General features: G+C 49.1%; 1 protein-coding gene across 2 annotated transcripts in view; it reads left to right on the top strand.

Moving 5' to 3' along the window:
- Window positions 1–16,582, top strand: part of LOC144102519 (uncharacterized) — a 168,182-nt gene that overhangs the window by 73,729 nt on the left and 77,871 nt on the right. For both annotated transcript variants that reach the window (XM_077635780.1, XM_077635776.1), the window contains one exon: window positions 9,925–10,238. In XM_077635780.1, coding sequence (XP_077491906.1) covers window positions 9,925–10,238 — 314 coding nt within the window. The remainder of the gene's footprint in view (window positions 1–9,924; window positions 10,239–16,582) is intronic.

Below are 16,582 nucleotides of genomic sequence, written 5' to 3'. Positions count from 1 at the left end.
GCCGCCCGTCTGGTCAGTTGTGCGCATGCGCGGTGTGACGTCAGAACACGCAGCTGGTGTGCGCGTCGCGCGCCTACATTACACTAGCATTTTGAGCCTTCAGCGTGGCGGCGGCGTTGCCACCGTGGCAGCTGCCGGCAGAGTGGAGAGGAGGGAGAGTTGAACCCACGTCCAGGGATGAAGATGAAGAAGGAACGCCCAGCGAAATGCAGCGTCGAAAGACTGACTTAGCAATTCGACTGAGCGAGTTGCACTCGGCAAGCTGTAGCTGTCTCGTCACACCAGGTGTAAGCAAAACTAAACCACAGCCATTTTTCCCAACAAGTTACATGTGCAATATGTTAAGAGTCAACAGCACAGAGACTGGTCTGCATTTTCATCACCTTATTCTTAGGCCACATTCTCAAAGACGGTTTCTAGCTTCATCCGTCACCTCCGTTGCCGCCGGAGCCGACGGAGGGGGATGAATTTGGACCGGTTCCACCCCCCCCCCCCCAAATCGGGCGGCCGGTGCCACTGGGCCCGGCCCTACGTTTCCGTCGAGCGGCGGCGATGGAGCCCCGCCCAACAAAAACGTGCCAGTCACAGCGCGAGTTCGCCTCACGTGACCCACGGCTTGCTTGCTGCGAGCGAGAGATGGCGCTGGCGAGCGTCGCGGCTTCGGCGGCGGCGCGGCATGGCTGCGCGGGCTCCCAGTACCCGGCCACGCAAGCCATCGCCACAGGCCGGGCTGCCAGCGTCCTCCGGGACAATGAACGTTTTAGTGCAGTGGGGCCGTGCGGGTGCCCAAGGACCTGCGCGTCCTAAACTCCCTTGTGTCTAATAAAGTTTCCACCACCACCCCCGGGCACAAGAAAAGAAGCCCCCCCCCCCCCCCTTTTTTTTCTTTTCTCCGTCGTTAGATGCGCGTGTCTTGCGCCCCGAAAAGCGCCCGCTGCCCAGGTACAGAGAAGGGATGACGGTTTTATTTCATTTGGCAATATACGAGGCGTTCCAGGAAACAGAGTCTCCGATGAGTTTATTGTTTGCAATGGGCGCGGTATATAAAATAAGCGAATTTGCATCTGTTGCTCTCAAGTAGCACCAGTACTGTTGTGTATTTGGATTTCTCGCGATACCGGTCAACGCGCAGGCGAGCGTTGACCGGCCAAGAGAGAGACAGAGCTAGAGGGAAGGAGAGGGGACGTTTTTTCCGAACTCCACAGAGGTCCCCACCTATTTCTGAGGGGTCCTCACCACCGGTCGAGACGGGTCTGGACGCTCGCGCGATGCTGAGAACAAATAAGCGTAGCGTACGGTCAGGTGCGGGCGCGCGAGCAGACGCCGCGGCTGAGCCGCGGCGGCGCCGAAGCCCGAGGACGGGGCATACCAACGGCTCTCGAGTAGTGGGCCGGGTTAACGAACCGTAGGTGTACATACAAAAGGGATGCTGACGCAGTGTTCAGAGGCAGCAACGACAGGCTGGCGCCGCTCTCCAGATTTTGGGGGGACGCCTGTCAACAGTCGGCACGAAGACGAGTAGTTTGTTACTTGCGCCTGTATACCGGCTAGGTTGAGATCGATAATTGCCGTAATGCTGGGAGCCGCCAGGTCACGCGTTCTCAGGAAGCCGGCGACACGTGAGAGTGTCTTTGATGTATTTTTGTGTTTCTCTTTTTACTTGGTAAGGGAGAGAGTTTGAGTAATACTGTGGAAGTATGGGGTATGGCACGTAAACCTAGTGGGCCAATCATTTCGAGGGCCCGTTCCCGGAATGCCATTTTTTAAAAGCAATTTTGATGTTCTTATCGTGCTGAGTATTTTAGAGAGAGGGGTTTGAATCTTGCGGAACCTGGAAGACATGCCATGCAGTTTGTATACAAATCATGTGTTAGTTTGTTGTGATTGTGTGGTGCCAAATGTGGGACAGGCTCCCCGGTTTCTAAACCGAGCTCCGGAGTCTGGAAAATTGTTCGGAGCTTGATTTCGATCCCTTGCATCTTCAGCAATGCCAAGGAGGGAGGATTTTTCCTCAGCCATGGAGTTCCTCGTAATCACTCGCCGTTTATTCTGCTGTAAATATGTGAATTCCTGTATTAAGATTCAGTTTGCCTTCCTTCAGTCAAGTGTTGCGTTATCTCGTCTTTTATACCGCCTCGGACGGTGCGGCACCTGTTGTGGAGCCCAAAGAACGAACCCTAACTTAGACAAAACCTAAAAAAAATCACAGCCCGTGGACTATTGCGAACAAAAGAAGCTAGGAACGGTAACGAAGTGGGGGACGGAAAGCCTGTTACCAGGTTTAAACCGAAGAGAAGAGGGTGGCTGATGAAAAGAACAACCATTCAGGTGAAGAAGACAAAAAGTAGGATAGAGGTGACGGGGCAGATAAGGTAAAGAGCAGAAAAACAAACTCAAAAACAATGCAAAGACAGTAAAGAGGATCAAGAAACGCTAGATGAAAACAACGGAGTAATAAAAAAGCGTATCATAGGAATAACATTGGAAGAAGTACGGAAAGCTGAGCAAGTTGGTTACTACTATCCATGGTAAAACAGCGCGCAAAAACACGAGGACGGAACAAACACGACGACTCGAGCGCTGTGTCGAAGGCCGCCACCAACCCGCCGAGCTGACGGCTTTTAGCCGCTTCCTGCGATGAAAGATGCGTTGAAACCCCGTTTACTTTTTGCTAGCTTTTAGGGCCTCGTTGCTTCAATTAGCCGATACTGGTAAAATATTCTCCAAACTGTTTTGCTAGCCAAATTCTCGAACGTTAGTATAAAGAACAATCTAGCAAGCCCTGACAAACCATTCCTGTATTGATAACAGAGTTCATTACCCCCTACATATGTTCAATTTCGTTCACATTGGCCAGAATAATATGACTGCAGAGCGCGCAGTGCTTTAATAGTAGCTTCCTATATTCGTATAAATATGTTTTGGTGCTGTACGCGTGGTATTTCGCTGTAAAAATGTGGAATTGCGCAGTTATTCAACTGACTTCTAACTTTTGCCACCGCTTGCGAGATCGCATGTTTGTTCTGCGATAATAGTCAAGCAAAGCAACGCGCAAGCAGACGACAGACGACTTTCACGGCACCTTCGGCATCTCCTTCGGACTCCGTCACCGCCGTTTTTTTCCACGTTTTTTTCCACGCGGGAGAAACGTGGGAGGAGCGAGCGCCCGCCCTAACTGATTTTCCGGTCTTTGGCGCCTATTTCGATTAAAACACCGCGCCGCTCCGTTGCTGTCGCGGGGGAACTGCGATGGCCGCCGGCGGAGGCGGACGTGTTTGCGTTGGGCTCCGGCGAAATCGGCTTCCATCTGTGCACCAAGAGGTCTTTATGTGTTGAAATTTGGCTGTGAGGATCCGATCGGGTGTACGCGAACAGGACTGCATCAGATTTTTGTGGCTTATTATTCGTATTAGTGACCTTCAAGATTCGTCTGTGATCTGTGCGTCGGTCCTGCAAGCAGCCACTGTGTACGTGGTTGCGTTCGGCGTTCGGGCGCCGACAGGGCGTCCGCTCCCGTGAATCTGCGTTCGGGCGCAGCCATGGCGTCGGTTCCGGAGAATGGAGAGGATCTGAGCGCCGAAATGCAAGGAAGTGAAGAGAATGTGTACCACGGGGAAGGCTTGCACGCTCCAGAGGGAGAAGAATGGAAGATAAAACTTAGACGCAAGTAAGTTTCTGAGCAAGAAGCTGAGAGACAAAAGAAAGCTAGCGAAGAGCGAGCAGCGGAACTGCTGGTTAAGAAAACACTCAAAGAAGCTCGCACCTCAGTCCAAAAGACTCAACCAACAGCGAAGGGATGGGCCAAAGTAGTGATCCGTCCTCAGGGCGGCATCGATAAAATCACTCAGGGATTTGGGCTCGCCGAGCTCACGGATGTTATAGCAGCCGCCGCTGGTCTGACAGACGAAGCAATGCGCGGGGACCAAATAACAGTCAATTCCAAGATTCATACCATCATGGTAGCCACCGAAAGTGAAGATAGAGCGAGAAGATATCAGGCCATACAGGTTCTCAAGTATACGAGAGGAGAGGCTAAGGCGCTATCGCACCTGGCCACTCCGGAAACCTTCGGCCGAGGCGTAATTCATGGTATCCCCGTCGGCATAACGGATTCTGAAGTGCTCAGAATTCTAAATTGCTCAGGTAACCCGACTATTGCATCAGCCAGGAGGCTTGGAGAAGCATCTGGAACAATCCTTCTGAATTTTGTGGAGGAGAAAGTGCCGTGCACTGTAAACTTCAAGTCAACTCCGCTAAAGTGTCGCCTCTTTAGAAAAAAATACCAAGTGTGCTCAACCTGCGGACGTTTCGGGCATAGGGCGGATGTGTGCCCCAACCCGGACACACGCAAATGCAGGAGATGTGGCATGGTAAATCCCCTGAGCGATCATAAATGCACGCCTAGGTGCGCACTGTGCCTGGGACAAAATCAACTGGGGGACAAGAATTGTCCAAAAATCTACAGCACTCCATACCTTGTGCGACGCAAGCAATGGGAGAAGAAGCTACGAGAACAAAACAGCCAACCCAAAGCAGGACATATCCCCCTACGTAATAGGTTTGAAAGCCTGAGAGCAGCCGAGGGAGGATCCCAGTCACGCTCGAGAAGCAGATCGCAATCGGCCGCTAGAGGAAACGCGGTCGTAAAGATTGCTATCCCGGGGAATACTGATCGAGAAGACAAGCCGACGCTCAAGCCTAGGCTGCACAAGACCCCTTCGAGGACGAACGTTGGGCAAGGCGCAGCGAGCAGAGACCCGGACGACCCCTGGGGACTGAAGAGTGCATCACAAACAACCAAGCATGACAGTAGGCTCTCCCAGGTGGCAGCGCAAGGCCTAGAGGAAAAATTAGATCAATTGACCAGGGAAAATCACAGGCTAATGATGAAATTGGAAAAGATCGAAAAGGAAAATGCAGAGCTAAGGCGGGGGTAAAGCATTTAGAAGAGCTAAATTTAAAGGGACCCCTCCCGTCGGCAAGTGAGGAAGAGGAGAGCAGAGACCAAGGCCCTCCTAGTATGAAGAGGGCTAAAATGATAGGCTCAGCAGACTCGGGCAGACTCGGGGCAAACATTAGGGCCCTGAAGGAATCGGTACATAAGGACGGAGAAAGGCAAGAAAATTTGCAATCTAAAATACTCAGTATTGAGGGAAGCCTAGGCTGGCTGATGCGCACGCTTCACGAGGAGGGTGTCATTGGAGCATCTAGGGGTAGACACAATGGCGAACAGAAATAAGAGCGGGAAAGCTGCCGGCTGCGTCGTCTGGCAGTGGAACTGTCGGGGATACCCGAGCAAGAGGGGGATCTTGCAACAAATCCTTACTACATATGCAGCTCCCCCATTAGTGATTGCTCTCCAGGAGACCAACCCGCAAAAGGCTGGTCTCAAAGGCTACAGATGCTTCCCGAGTTCGAAAGGGATGAAAGCCAGAGTTTTCACTCTTATCGAGCATAATACTGCTGTCACGCAGCAGCCTATGGACGGGGAGATAGAGGTGGTCCTAATTGAAATCCACTCCGGCAACCACGAAAGGAAAAACCTTTTTGTACTCAACATCTATAGCACCCCTAGGTAGAGGGAGGCATCTTTCACCCCCCTGTTCAAAAAGGCACTTAAAATTGCGGGAAACAGCAAGCTCCTCATATGCGGGGATTTTAATGCAAGGCATCCGGAATGGGGCTATAACACTCACTGCACCAAAGGAAAAAGACTCCTAGAGGCCATTCTAATCAATGGGATGTCTATCTTAACAGACCCGACAGCTCCCACTAGATCTCGGAACAGCATCAGTAATGACACGTCACCAGATCTTACCTTAGCACATAGATGTAGCAATGTGGAATGAACACTGGAGAGAACTTCGGGAGTTATCATTATGTGGTGGAGATCACTATTGTCTTCAACCGAAGAGCTCCCAAAATCAGCAGAAAAATCACTGACTGGGATAAATTCCGAGAAATTGGGCAATCCCTGGAAGTTAAAGCTTTGCCTAGTCTCATGGCATGGCAGAGGACGCTTAGTAAATACCTATAGGAAGCAACAGATACTGTTCAAGACACCCTAGCGGTGCCCCGACTGGACAGTCAACTAGCCAATCTCCTGAGAAAGAAAGCAGATCTAGAAAGGGAACTGAAAAACCAACGATGGAATCGCAATATTAGGAGAGAAATTGCGAGGCTAACCAAAAGCATAGAAAAGCATGCCGCTGATCTGTGCGAAAAGAACTGGATGGAGATGTGTGATGAATTTGGATCTAATATGAGTCTATCCAAAACCTGGGCCATTCTCAGGTATATGATTAGTCCAACAAAATCCAAGAGGGAGACCAGGCTAAATCAAACCAAAATCAAGCATAATTTTAAAGGAAGTAATGAGGAACTGCTAGATAAGATTCGCGAAAGCTATGTTTGTCGAGACCCGGGCTCTCCACTACCGGAATATGAAGGCGGGGAAAATAGAAGCATTGATTCTTCGTTCGAGGTTGCAGAGGTGCGGGCAACGTTACAGGACCTGAAAACGAAATCGGCTCCAGGTCCTGATGGAGTCACCAACACCACTCTGAAGAACTTGGATGATAATTGTATCTCTTTTCTAACTGAGCTAATGAACAAGATTTGGGACTGGGAGGACTTACCAGAGCAATGGAAAGTCTCTAAATTAGTACTTATCCCGAAGCCAGGCAAAAGTCTTGATCTGGGACTCTCTCTGACATCTTGCGTGGGCAAGCTCAAGGAGAAGGTGGTGCAGACAAGAGTCTCGCGCTACATGGAGAGCGAGGGACTCTGGCCTGCTGAAATGGTAGGTTATAGACCGCGTCTTAGCGCACAGGACGTCATGCTAAGGCTTAAACGTGATATACTTGATGATCCCGACGGAACTAAAGGGGCAGGGCAATCTTGGGGCTAGATCTTACAAAAGCCTTCGATAATGTTGAGCATAGAGCGTTCCTTGAAGGCGTCAGTGAGGCCGGAGTAGGCGTCAAGTGCTTTAATTATGTCAAAAGATCCTTAAGCAATCGAAAAACCACTATAAGCTTTGTAGGGCTCTCCTCAAAGCATATTGGGCTCGGCAAAAAGAGGACTCCTCAAGGTTCAGTCCTGTCTCCAATGCTCTTCAATTTTGCCATGAGAGGATTGTCCCACAGGCTCACTAGAATTGAAGGGCTAAAACACAGCATTTCTGCCGATGATATAACCATTTGGACAGCAGGGGGAACGAACGCTGACATCTCATACCGACTGCAGGCAGCGGCAGAGGTAGTTGAAAACTATGCTCTGGAGAGGGGACTTTCCTGCTCCCCTCAAAAATCTGAGATCTCGCTTAATACCAAAGACCAGATGAAGAAAGCGATTCGCTTCCCTCACCTATACGGCCCGATAGAGGTTGTCGTTGGAGGTAGGTTAGTACCTAGGGTTGACACTATAAGAGTCCTAGGATACTTTCTCCAGACTAACGGACATAACACAACCACTTTAAAGAAGCTTAGCACCTATGTCGCACAAGTTATAGGTATCTTTAGGCGGATCTCCCTCAGAAACAAAGGCCTGAGAGAGCACTGTCTCCTCAGATTAGTACAAGCATTCATAGTGAGTAGGATTGCATACGCGACTCCATTTCTGAATCTTAGTCAGCAAGAGGAGGACAAAATAGACAAGTTGATACGAAATGCATACAAAAGAGCTCTCGGCATCCCACCGAACTCCTCAACGGAGAAATTGCTTAGTATGGGAGTCCACAATACCTGTGCGGAGATCACCAGGGCAGTAAGAGAAGCACAAATTTAGAGGCTTAGCTCCTCAATAGCAGGCAGGCATATCCTCAATGACCTAGGGGAGAGCGAGAGGAAACCACCGTATACTGCACAGCTAATCCCCTTAGACATACGGAAGCATCTCAAAATTGCCAATATACCTAAGAACATGCACCCGGAGCATGATAAAGAGAGGAGAAAACATAGAGCCCGAACAATAATGAACAATCTTGCCCGGGACCCGCCGGGTAACATAGCCTTCTGCGACGCAGCCTGTGGGTCTGATGTCGCCTCCGTCATTGCCGCCGTTGATGGTAATGGGGATAAAGTGACTGTAGCATCAATTAACACTCGGAATGCGTTAGTGGCACAGGAGGCTGCTATTGCCCTAGCGTGCGTGAGTACCGAAGCCAAGATCATTTTGTCTGACAGCAAGGTATCCGTTCACAACTTTTGTAAGAGGGTTGGCTCCAGTCAAGCCTCCAAATTACTAAGAAGATACCCCTCAAGCAGAGAGGTCTCCCTCATATGGGTTCCTGCTCATGAGGGCATTCCGGGGAATGAGGCTGCTCACAGCCTCGCTCGAGAACTATACATCCGAGCTGCTCTGGAAGTGCGCCTGAGTGGTAATAAAGACCCTCTCATAACGTATAAAGAAATAACAGAAGCACCCAGACTGGATAGGAGAACACTCTCATTTCCGGATCGGTCACTCAATCCAAAGGAGTGCAGGGCCTGGAGAAGGCTTCAGGTCAACAGATTCTTTCCTTACTCCATGCTACATGATGAAGACACTGGGGAGCCTGAGCTCTGCAGTAGCTGCCGCAGAAGGGCTTCACAAAATCACTTAATTTGGAAATGTCAGGATTCTCCTGGAGCTAAATCACAAAGCATCCCAGGCCTTGCCACTTGGGAAGAGCTGATCCAGAGCCACGACCCGGATCAGCAGACTGATCATCCGAAAAGCGGAGACAGCTTACTGCAAGACTCTCTCCGCGGTCTCCGGTGCTGAGCCGGCTGGGAGGCACCCCCTCCTAATTGCTGCGCCCCGACCGCGAGACCCCACGATGTCGGAAATAAAGTTAGTTAATTAATTAATTAATTGCTGCCGCGGTTTTCGGCTCCGTTTGTCGCTGCGCCGTAGAGGAGGCCGGCTGTGAGAATGTGGCCTTAGACTGTTCAATAGGGCGCCGCCAAGTTGTAGTTTTGCAATTCTTCGGAAATGTCATGCTGTCATGAAACCTTCACAATAGCTTTCACAAGCAAAAAGAGTGCTTTTACGTGCTTGATTACGTGCTATATTTGTTGGCTACTGTAGCAGAAAAACTTGGTACGAGAGATAATATTCTGCGCCCGTTGTGACGCGTGGAAAAGTTTGAAGAAACAGGAAGCAACGATAACTGTTGTACCAGATATTTGCCTTTTAAATAATGAATTTAAACCATTCTTTTTGATATAGGCAGTATTTGTCACGCATGTGTGATCGTCTCTTTGATGAAGTCAGTACAATCTCTGTATTCTGTTTTTCGTGACTCTACGCTGTTTTTCATAATTTGTGGTCACTGCGGTAATGAGCATTGGAGGAATGCGACAGCATTCACGCCGCCTCGATTCTCTTTCCCTTCATTTCCTCTCTCTGCCTCTTTTTGCTTCACTTGTCCATTCTCCTCACATTTACTTGATTAAGCATTGATGTTAATTCATCCAATTTCACAATTGCCACAATTAATTTTATTACCTAATCAAGTGCCTAATTGCCTAATTTGAGTTTCCAAACTTGTCTTCACGCTTCGTTTTCAATTTTGGCGCTTAATGTTGACTCCGCCCTCACTTCCGGTCTTTCAGATTTGTCGCCACACATTGCGCTGGCTCTTCCCACTTTAAGGACATTTTTGGTTCCAATTAATTGACTAATCCCTCTAGTGACATAATTTGTTTGCGCAACATCCTCACATCAACCTCTTTCGATTACAGCCATTCGTTTGGCGGTACTTCTATGTCCCTCACAACTGCTGCAGACATGTTTTGCGGACACGACCGCGTCGACACAGCCCAATAAAGCTTTCGCTTTAAAAAAATATGAAAACCAACTCGCTCTAGTGACCCGTTCAGATGAAAAAAGGAGTGATTTCCGGATCAGCAATCCTCTTACGCGAGCGGTTTCTTGCAGCACGAACGTGGACAACCAAGAGAAGTACAAAGAGGGGCAGCAGGAGCAGCAGCAGCAGCAGCACCAGCGCCAGCAGCAGCACCAGCAGCAGCAGCAGCAGCAGCTGAAGCAGCAGCAGCAGCTGAAGCAGCAGCAGCAGCAGCAGCAGCAGCTGAAGCAGCAGCAGCAGCAGCAGCAGCAGCAGCAGCTGAAGCAGCAGCAGCAGCAGCAGCAGCAGCAGCAGCAGCAGCAGCAGCAGCAGCTGAAGCAGCAGCAGCAGCAGCAGCAGCAGCAGCAGCAGCAGCAGCAGCAGCAGCAGCAGTATTGGGCCAAGAGTGAGTGCCACGGGGATTCGCCATTCGTTCCTGTCGTGCCGCCGAATTGCACGGTACCGCGTTTGTAATAGCGCGAGTGGCCGTAGCATCGTTGTGCGTGATTTTCGGAAGCCAGATGAGAAATAGTGCAGCTCCAAAATTGCGCATTCGTGACTTAGATCGCGGCTATTTGAAGCAGGGGCAGGAAAATACAAAGGGTGAAGTGAAATGTCTCATTGTCGCTTCAAACCTATGCGGGACTAGTTTGCTCCGAAAGACATAACGGCGCTTGTATTTTTCCGCTTTAACACCCTTGCACTTTATCTCAGCATTTCGCTGAGATATAGCAAGAGTTTAGAAGCAAATTACAAACTGTAGGGTTCCCGTCCTGAAGCCACTCATGCCAGCTGGTTTGTTTGGCTTTGTGCGCTTTTAATGGCTTTTTTTCATCTCGGGACAAATGGGAGCGACTCCTGATAACTTCAGATTTGTGCTCTGAGTTGTTTGCCGTTCTACAGGTTAAACGAGGCCACCAATGAAACGGGACCTTTACTTCGCGGGAAGGGTTCCCACATTGGCCAGCGAAAATTGGAAAGTTCAGGCTAGCAACTGTCGTTGGGTGCAGCTGTGCAAAGACACAAACTTCGTGATTTTCCAGTTCTTATGAGCAAATTTCGGACACCGCAGCGTCCTTCGTGTTACTCTGGCGGCACTTATCCAACTTTATTACCACTCGATATACTTTTACACGTTGAGCAGCCTTATTGTAGCGCAAGAAGTTTTGCGTCAAAGAATAACAAAGCAAAAGCAACAATGTTGGTGATGATTACTCCTGACGTCGTCGAAAACGGTGGCTTAGACCGCATACTTCATAAGAAGAGTGTTGGACAGTGTATTGACGTCTTTAGGCTACTGCTCCCTTGTGTGGTTAACGACGACGCAGACAAATCGAGATTCCCTCCTTGCAATTCAAAAGCGGGCATTACGAGCTGTTGGGAAAATACAGTTATTGCGCAGCTGCTGGCCTTTGTTTAGGTCTTATCGAATATTAGAAATAAGTAAACTGCACACATACAAGCTATGTCTCGAAATATTACGCCAGTACAAACTAGACAAAATAACCTTCGACACCACCTATCACACTAAACTTAGCACATACGAACTTCGAAAACAATGTATGGAAACACCTCGTGTACGCAGAAATTATGGTTTTCAGAGGTTAGGATGGCAAATTCCTGACTTAATTAACAAATACCCTATTATTCTGGATACTGCACGCACTACCCCCTCTATACGTAAATACAAAATGTTAATTAAAGCAATGCTCATAAATGAACCTTAAAGATAAAAACTTAACGTATACCTATCACTAGTGTATGTTTTGTAAATATTGCTATGGTCGAATTCTGGTTAATGTATGCTGTGTGTGTTTTGTAAAGCCAGTGTTTTGTAAAGATGTCTTAATATATTGTGTAAAAATACTAAAAGTGTGTTCTATTATGTAATGCTCTTCTTGATTTTGTGTAGCCAGTGGTGCCGCCTGTCATCCGGGTGGCGTGGCCTCGTCAGGCAATGTATGCCTTTTGCCACGTCACCCTGGACAACCTCTTCGTTGTCTGAAATAAATTCTGAATGAATGAATGAATACTGGAAGAATATCGTCCCCCGAAGTGTCGTCGGAGCTTTGCTCTTAGGGTCTGCCTGCGCTGTCCCCTGCTCCACATTATACGGGGGCTGTGAACTCTCCTTGCGGCGGCGGAACGCAAGGTCGCTTTGGGCGTCCTTCACACGGGGGCGCTGTTCCAGGCGCTCTGGTGGCCTCTTTCTCTGGACAAGCAGCATCGCAACGAGGGATAAACTTGGGAACCGACTCGTAGCAACATCTCCGTTTAATGAGACAGCACTGCTTCGCGAACCGTACTGGTTTGCGGCCCAGGAGGTACTAGAAAATATTTCCGGGGGATCATTCCGTGCGGCGATTTATTCTAGCCTACAGGAGCCTACGTCAGTGTTTAGCTAATCATAACTAAATGGGAATTAGCAATTATTCAGTCAATGATATGACTAAAACCAATAAATAGGTTATTAGAGACATTTATTTAAATTCACTGCTTTGCTTGTTCTATCCCGATCAAAACGCACGACAGAATTTTTTGTCGCGCATCTGTCGCGCGACACAATTTTGTGTCGCAAGACAAGCTGTCTTGTCCTGCCTTGTGTCGTGCTACAAGCTTCGTGTCGTGGGTTCTTTCGCGCGACAAAGTTGCATGTAGTAGGTTCTGCCGCACGACAGACATCTTTCCTGCATTTTGTCGTGAGAAGAAGGTCCCTGTCGCAGCATTTGTCGCGCGACAGGTTTCTGTCGCAGCTCCTGTCGCGCGACAGAGGGAGTCGTGCCGCGCGACAGAGATTGCGTGCCTCAGCAAAGTTGCCTGTCGTGGGTTCAGTCGCGCGACAGACTTCTATCAGGCCTCTTTTCACGCAACAAAAGTACCTGTCGTGCGGCCTGTCGCGCGACACAACAGCTTGTCGTGGGATATGCCGCGCGACAGATACCTGTCGTGGATTGTGCCGCGCGATAGGTACCTATCGTGGGATGTGTCATACGACAGATTCCTGGTGAGGGTAATTGTTTTACTGCAGAATTCTAGAAATACTGTCGTGCTGTCGTGTGACAGCGATAGAATCAAATTGACCAAAGATGCTTCAAAGCGCGTTCACTGTGGTGACGGGCCTGTTGTCTGTTGGTGACGGGCACCGAGCGAAATGAAGTGCTCATTCACATTGGCGAATCGAGTTTTCAACTGCCTTCCCGCGACCTGGCTCTCTCACCGGACGAGAATTGGCTTAGAGGAGAGGCACTGCTCGAGCAATCACCTAATTTCCTTCTGTTCCCACATGACTATGTGACGAAAGTAGTGCATGCTCAAGAGTATAATGCGGCTTTGAAAGCCCAAAAAGCTGTAATGCACAAGCGACGAAGCCAGCGGTGCCTGCGTATCCGCACGCACTTGCGGTGGCGGCATGTAGCTACAGCCACGACAGCGCCTGCACACCAATCGGTGCGCGCAAGTCGAATGGCGCTACTGAAAGTCAGTGTTCTCTTGGCTTCTGTGACATGTTCAAGCCATGTAACATAATGTACCGCTACTACTACATGCGCAGAAAAGGCCAAGGACACTTCTATGCGTCGCGGAAAAGAATGTCGTTAATCGTCAATCAGGGAAAATTCCTTGCCATAACCATCCGGCTACACAAAGGCAGCATGTGTGTACATGCACGCAGTTCTCTGTATAAATGTTCAAAGCAACCCCGATATCATTTTTCCGCGTTTCAGTTTTAAGAGCGTCAGCTCTTACTAACGTTTGTCAAGGACACGTCTGTCTGCAGGGAAGGTCAAATTGGCCAAGACTGTTACCACACTATATCACATAGCAACAGCGGGCGCGTAGAGCCTCAGTTGTCACAGATACCTTCGATCCGTTTTACATATGCCAGTATAGCGGCTATCGAAGTGGAACCCCGGGGACCCCCATTTGCATCAAATTTGGGGGCCGCCCGTTTGACGCATAACCATCTAAGTGGTGTCATTTGACTTGTCATGTTCCTGAGGATAAAATATTTAGATGAAGCCCAAAATATGTGTGGGATTCGCACCGATGACCTTTTCGCCCCCAAACCGTGCATTCCGGGGACTTCCAGACAGCCATAAGGCCTAATCGTTTGTCGCAGAGGGTTCCGGATGCGGTCAAACAATTCGTCTTGTTGTAATGGACACGCTTATAAAATTCGTTAACTGATATATAAGGAGGAAACATACCGGATATGGAGAAGGTGGCTGTAAATCGCAATAGTAGTGCAAAATCTTTGAAGTAGATGACGCTGCTTATATCTTAGAACAAATGTTTCCGAAACAAAACGCCCTCAGATGTTTGTATTTTGTCTTCTACACGTTTGCTGAGCACCCCGATCTAGAACCCCGATCTAAACACTTGAAGCTCTCGTAGCTAACGTTCTGAAGTCCAACGCTGATGCAGTGTTGGCGAAGAATTTTTTTAGCGGTAGTGACGTGGTGCTTATCATAAAATAGCAAAAAAAATACTTTACGACGTCGTTCATTGCCTTCACTGAAAGTTTCATGACGGTGACACGAAAATGTCGCTAAATATAGACAGCACCGTATGCAGCCGAAGGTGAAATGCGGCGGCCGGCGAGTTTGCACCGATTTGATTCTCGGTCGAAATGAGAATAAAGTCTTGGGACTGACGTCAACCGCGCGCTTTAAAGAGTTTCGCCTGCTTTGACACAGTCTAGCTCCTGTGCACCCGCGCTCGGTCCTCTAAACTACTCTGGTCCCAGTGTGACTGTGTGCTATGACAATCTGAGCGAAAAGGAGGATGTCGGGGGGTTTTGATGTGCACCACGGCCATACAGTTGAACGACATGATAACGTACGGGCGCGGCATGCCAGCCTGAATACCGGCCGCCAGCGTCAGAAAAATGCGACCGTAATGTTTGTTCAAGTCCATACTAAGCCGTCGGATGGAGTATCGTTGGCCAATATCGAGTCGTTGGTAGAAGCGATAACAGGAATACAAACAAATGTCTCCCCACGGCGCCTTTAATTGCTGCTGCTCAATCGCGGCTCTCCTGGCCTCAGCTGGCTCCGCTCCTGAAGGTGTCGCGGAAACCGACAATATCTTTGTTTTACTATGAGACGAGGTTCACAGTAAAACGACGACGAGAGCAGCACCTCAGCGCTAGCCAGTTTCGAAGTGCACTCAGCTGCTGCATCGATGTGAAACCGCCTAGGCTTAGCGACGACTAGGGCAGCCAGGGGGTAGCGCGTAGTTCATTGCCCGGCGCGCCCGCGGGCGGCGTCGTTCCCGAAAGCTCGCCTCGCTCACTCCGGCTGACTCACTGATTGGCTCAACAGCTTGCGACCTTCACTCGGAAGGCTGGAAAATCGAGAAGCGAGCGACTGGCGCTGTGACTGAGCGATACTTTATGCCCACGTTTGCAGTACTGGTGAACAACCTTTAACGCCCATATGCTTGGGTTATCGGCTGCGTTGCGGCGAGTCTTAGTTAAGATCGTCCGCGACGCCATCGTCACCGTCCGTGACGCACAGGCTGAGAACTTCAATTCCAGTACGTGCCAAAACAGCTCGTATTTATCGCAACGATACGAACTCGAAAACACGGCTGCTTCGATGCGCTAGTGGGCTCTTGCTTGTTAAACTACATGCTATCAGGATGCGGCGAGTGCTAGCCGCTGTTGCATATTAGCTAAAGTGAGACGCAAGTATCGACGTAGTTTCGTAACGCAGTTGATATCAAATCAATCCGCTTGTACTGGTCACCGATTAAGCTGTTAAGTTTAATGATCTCCGGTGAGCGTGCCAGTGTCGCGCAAATTAATGCATCGCAGCTACTCTCCATCGTGCCAATTGCGTTCAACTTATCCAAGATATTCGCCAGCTTGAGATACGGCGCTTTTCTTCGCTGTTTTTGTCGCAACTTAGTGATTTTATCTCGCATCAAACGAAATTGCATTCTGTCAACACCGTCGTCTGCTCCGTCGTCTGCTTGGGCATCCGGGTCACTTCAGGGGATCACAGGATCGCAGCTTCTACAAACGACATGCCTGAAAAAGTAACTGAAAGCGCTTTAGTATTCTTAAATAATCTAAAAATAATTTAAAATAAATGCAGTGTCTTTGTTGTGAATATATTATAAATATTCATGGTTTAAAAAACAAATTTTTTTGCCGGTTGCAATTTTTCACCGACACGTAAGCGCAGCCGTAGGGGCCATTGCAGCGCAACTGACGCGTCGTGTTTTGTATTATTTGCCTCTTTGAGGCAATGCTTGAGTACTTGTACGGCGGACACGTGTGAAGAACTCATTCAATAGGAAGGTGAGCAGGAGTGTGTTTTGGAAGCCAACGACCAGGGTTTCGGCTTGTTAACATTGGCGAGTTTCAACGGGTAAGCCATGAAGAAAGACAGTGCTGCGACGTCTTGTCATCTGTAAAGGGAACGAAGACTCCTGCGCCGTTTTACTAAGCCTGGATGAATCGCATGGCCGGTGAGTCCCGCTCTGCGTTTCTTTGCTAATGATATGTATTGACACACGCAATTTGTATGCGGCTATATAGGGATGTGAGTGGAGGCAGTCCGCCTGCGGTTGCCGCAGCTATAATGCGGCGCCAAAAAAGCAGGGCCTATATCCTGCATGACAAGTGTTGTTCTCATTGTCTTTATGTGCATTTAGTACTCGCGTGCCGTGGTAAATAAAAATGGCACCAGATATCACAACAGAGTTACGCTTTCGCTTGCTAGCGCTTCGACACTCGGTGCAAAA

The sequence above is a fragment of the Amblyomma americanum genome, chromosome 1 (genome assembly GCF_052857255.1).
Source record: "Amblyomma americanum isolate KBUSLIRL-KWMA chromosome 1, ASM5285725v1, whole genome shotgun sequence".
Lineage (NCBI taxonomy): Eukaryota > Metazoa > Arthropoda > Arachnida > Ixodida > Ixodidae > Amblyomma > Amblyomma americanum.
Note: the sequence above shows the minus strand (reverse complement) of the source record. Positions and strands in the feature narration are given on the sequence as shown.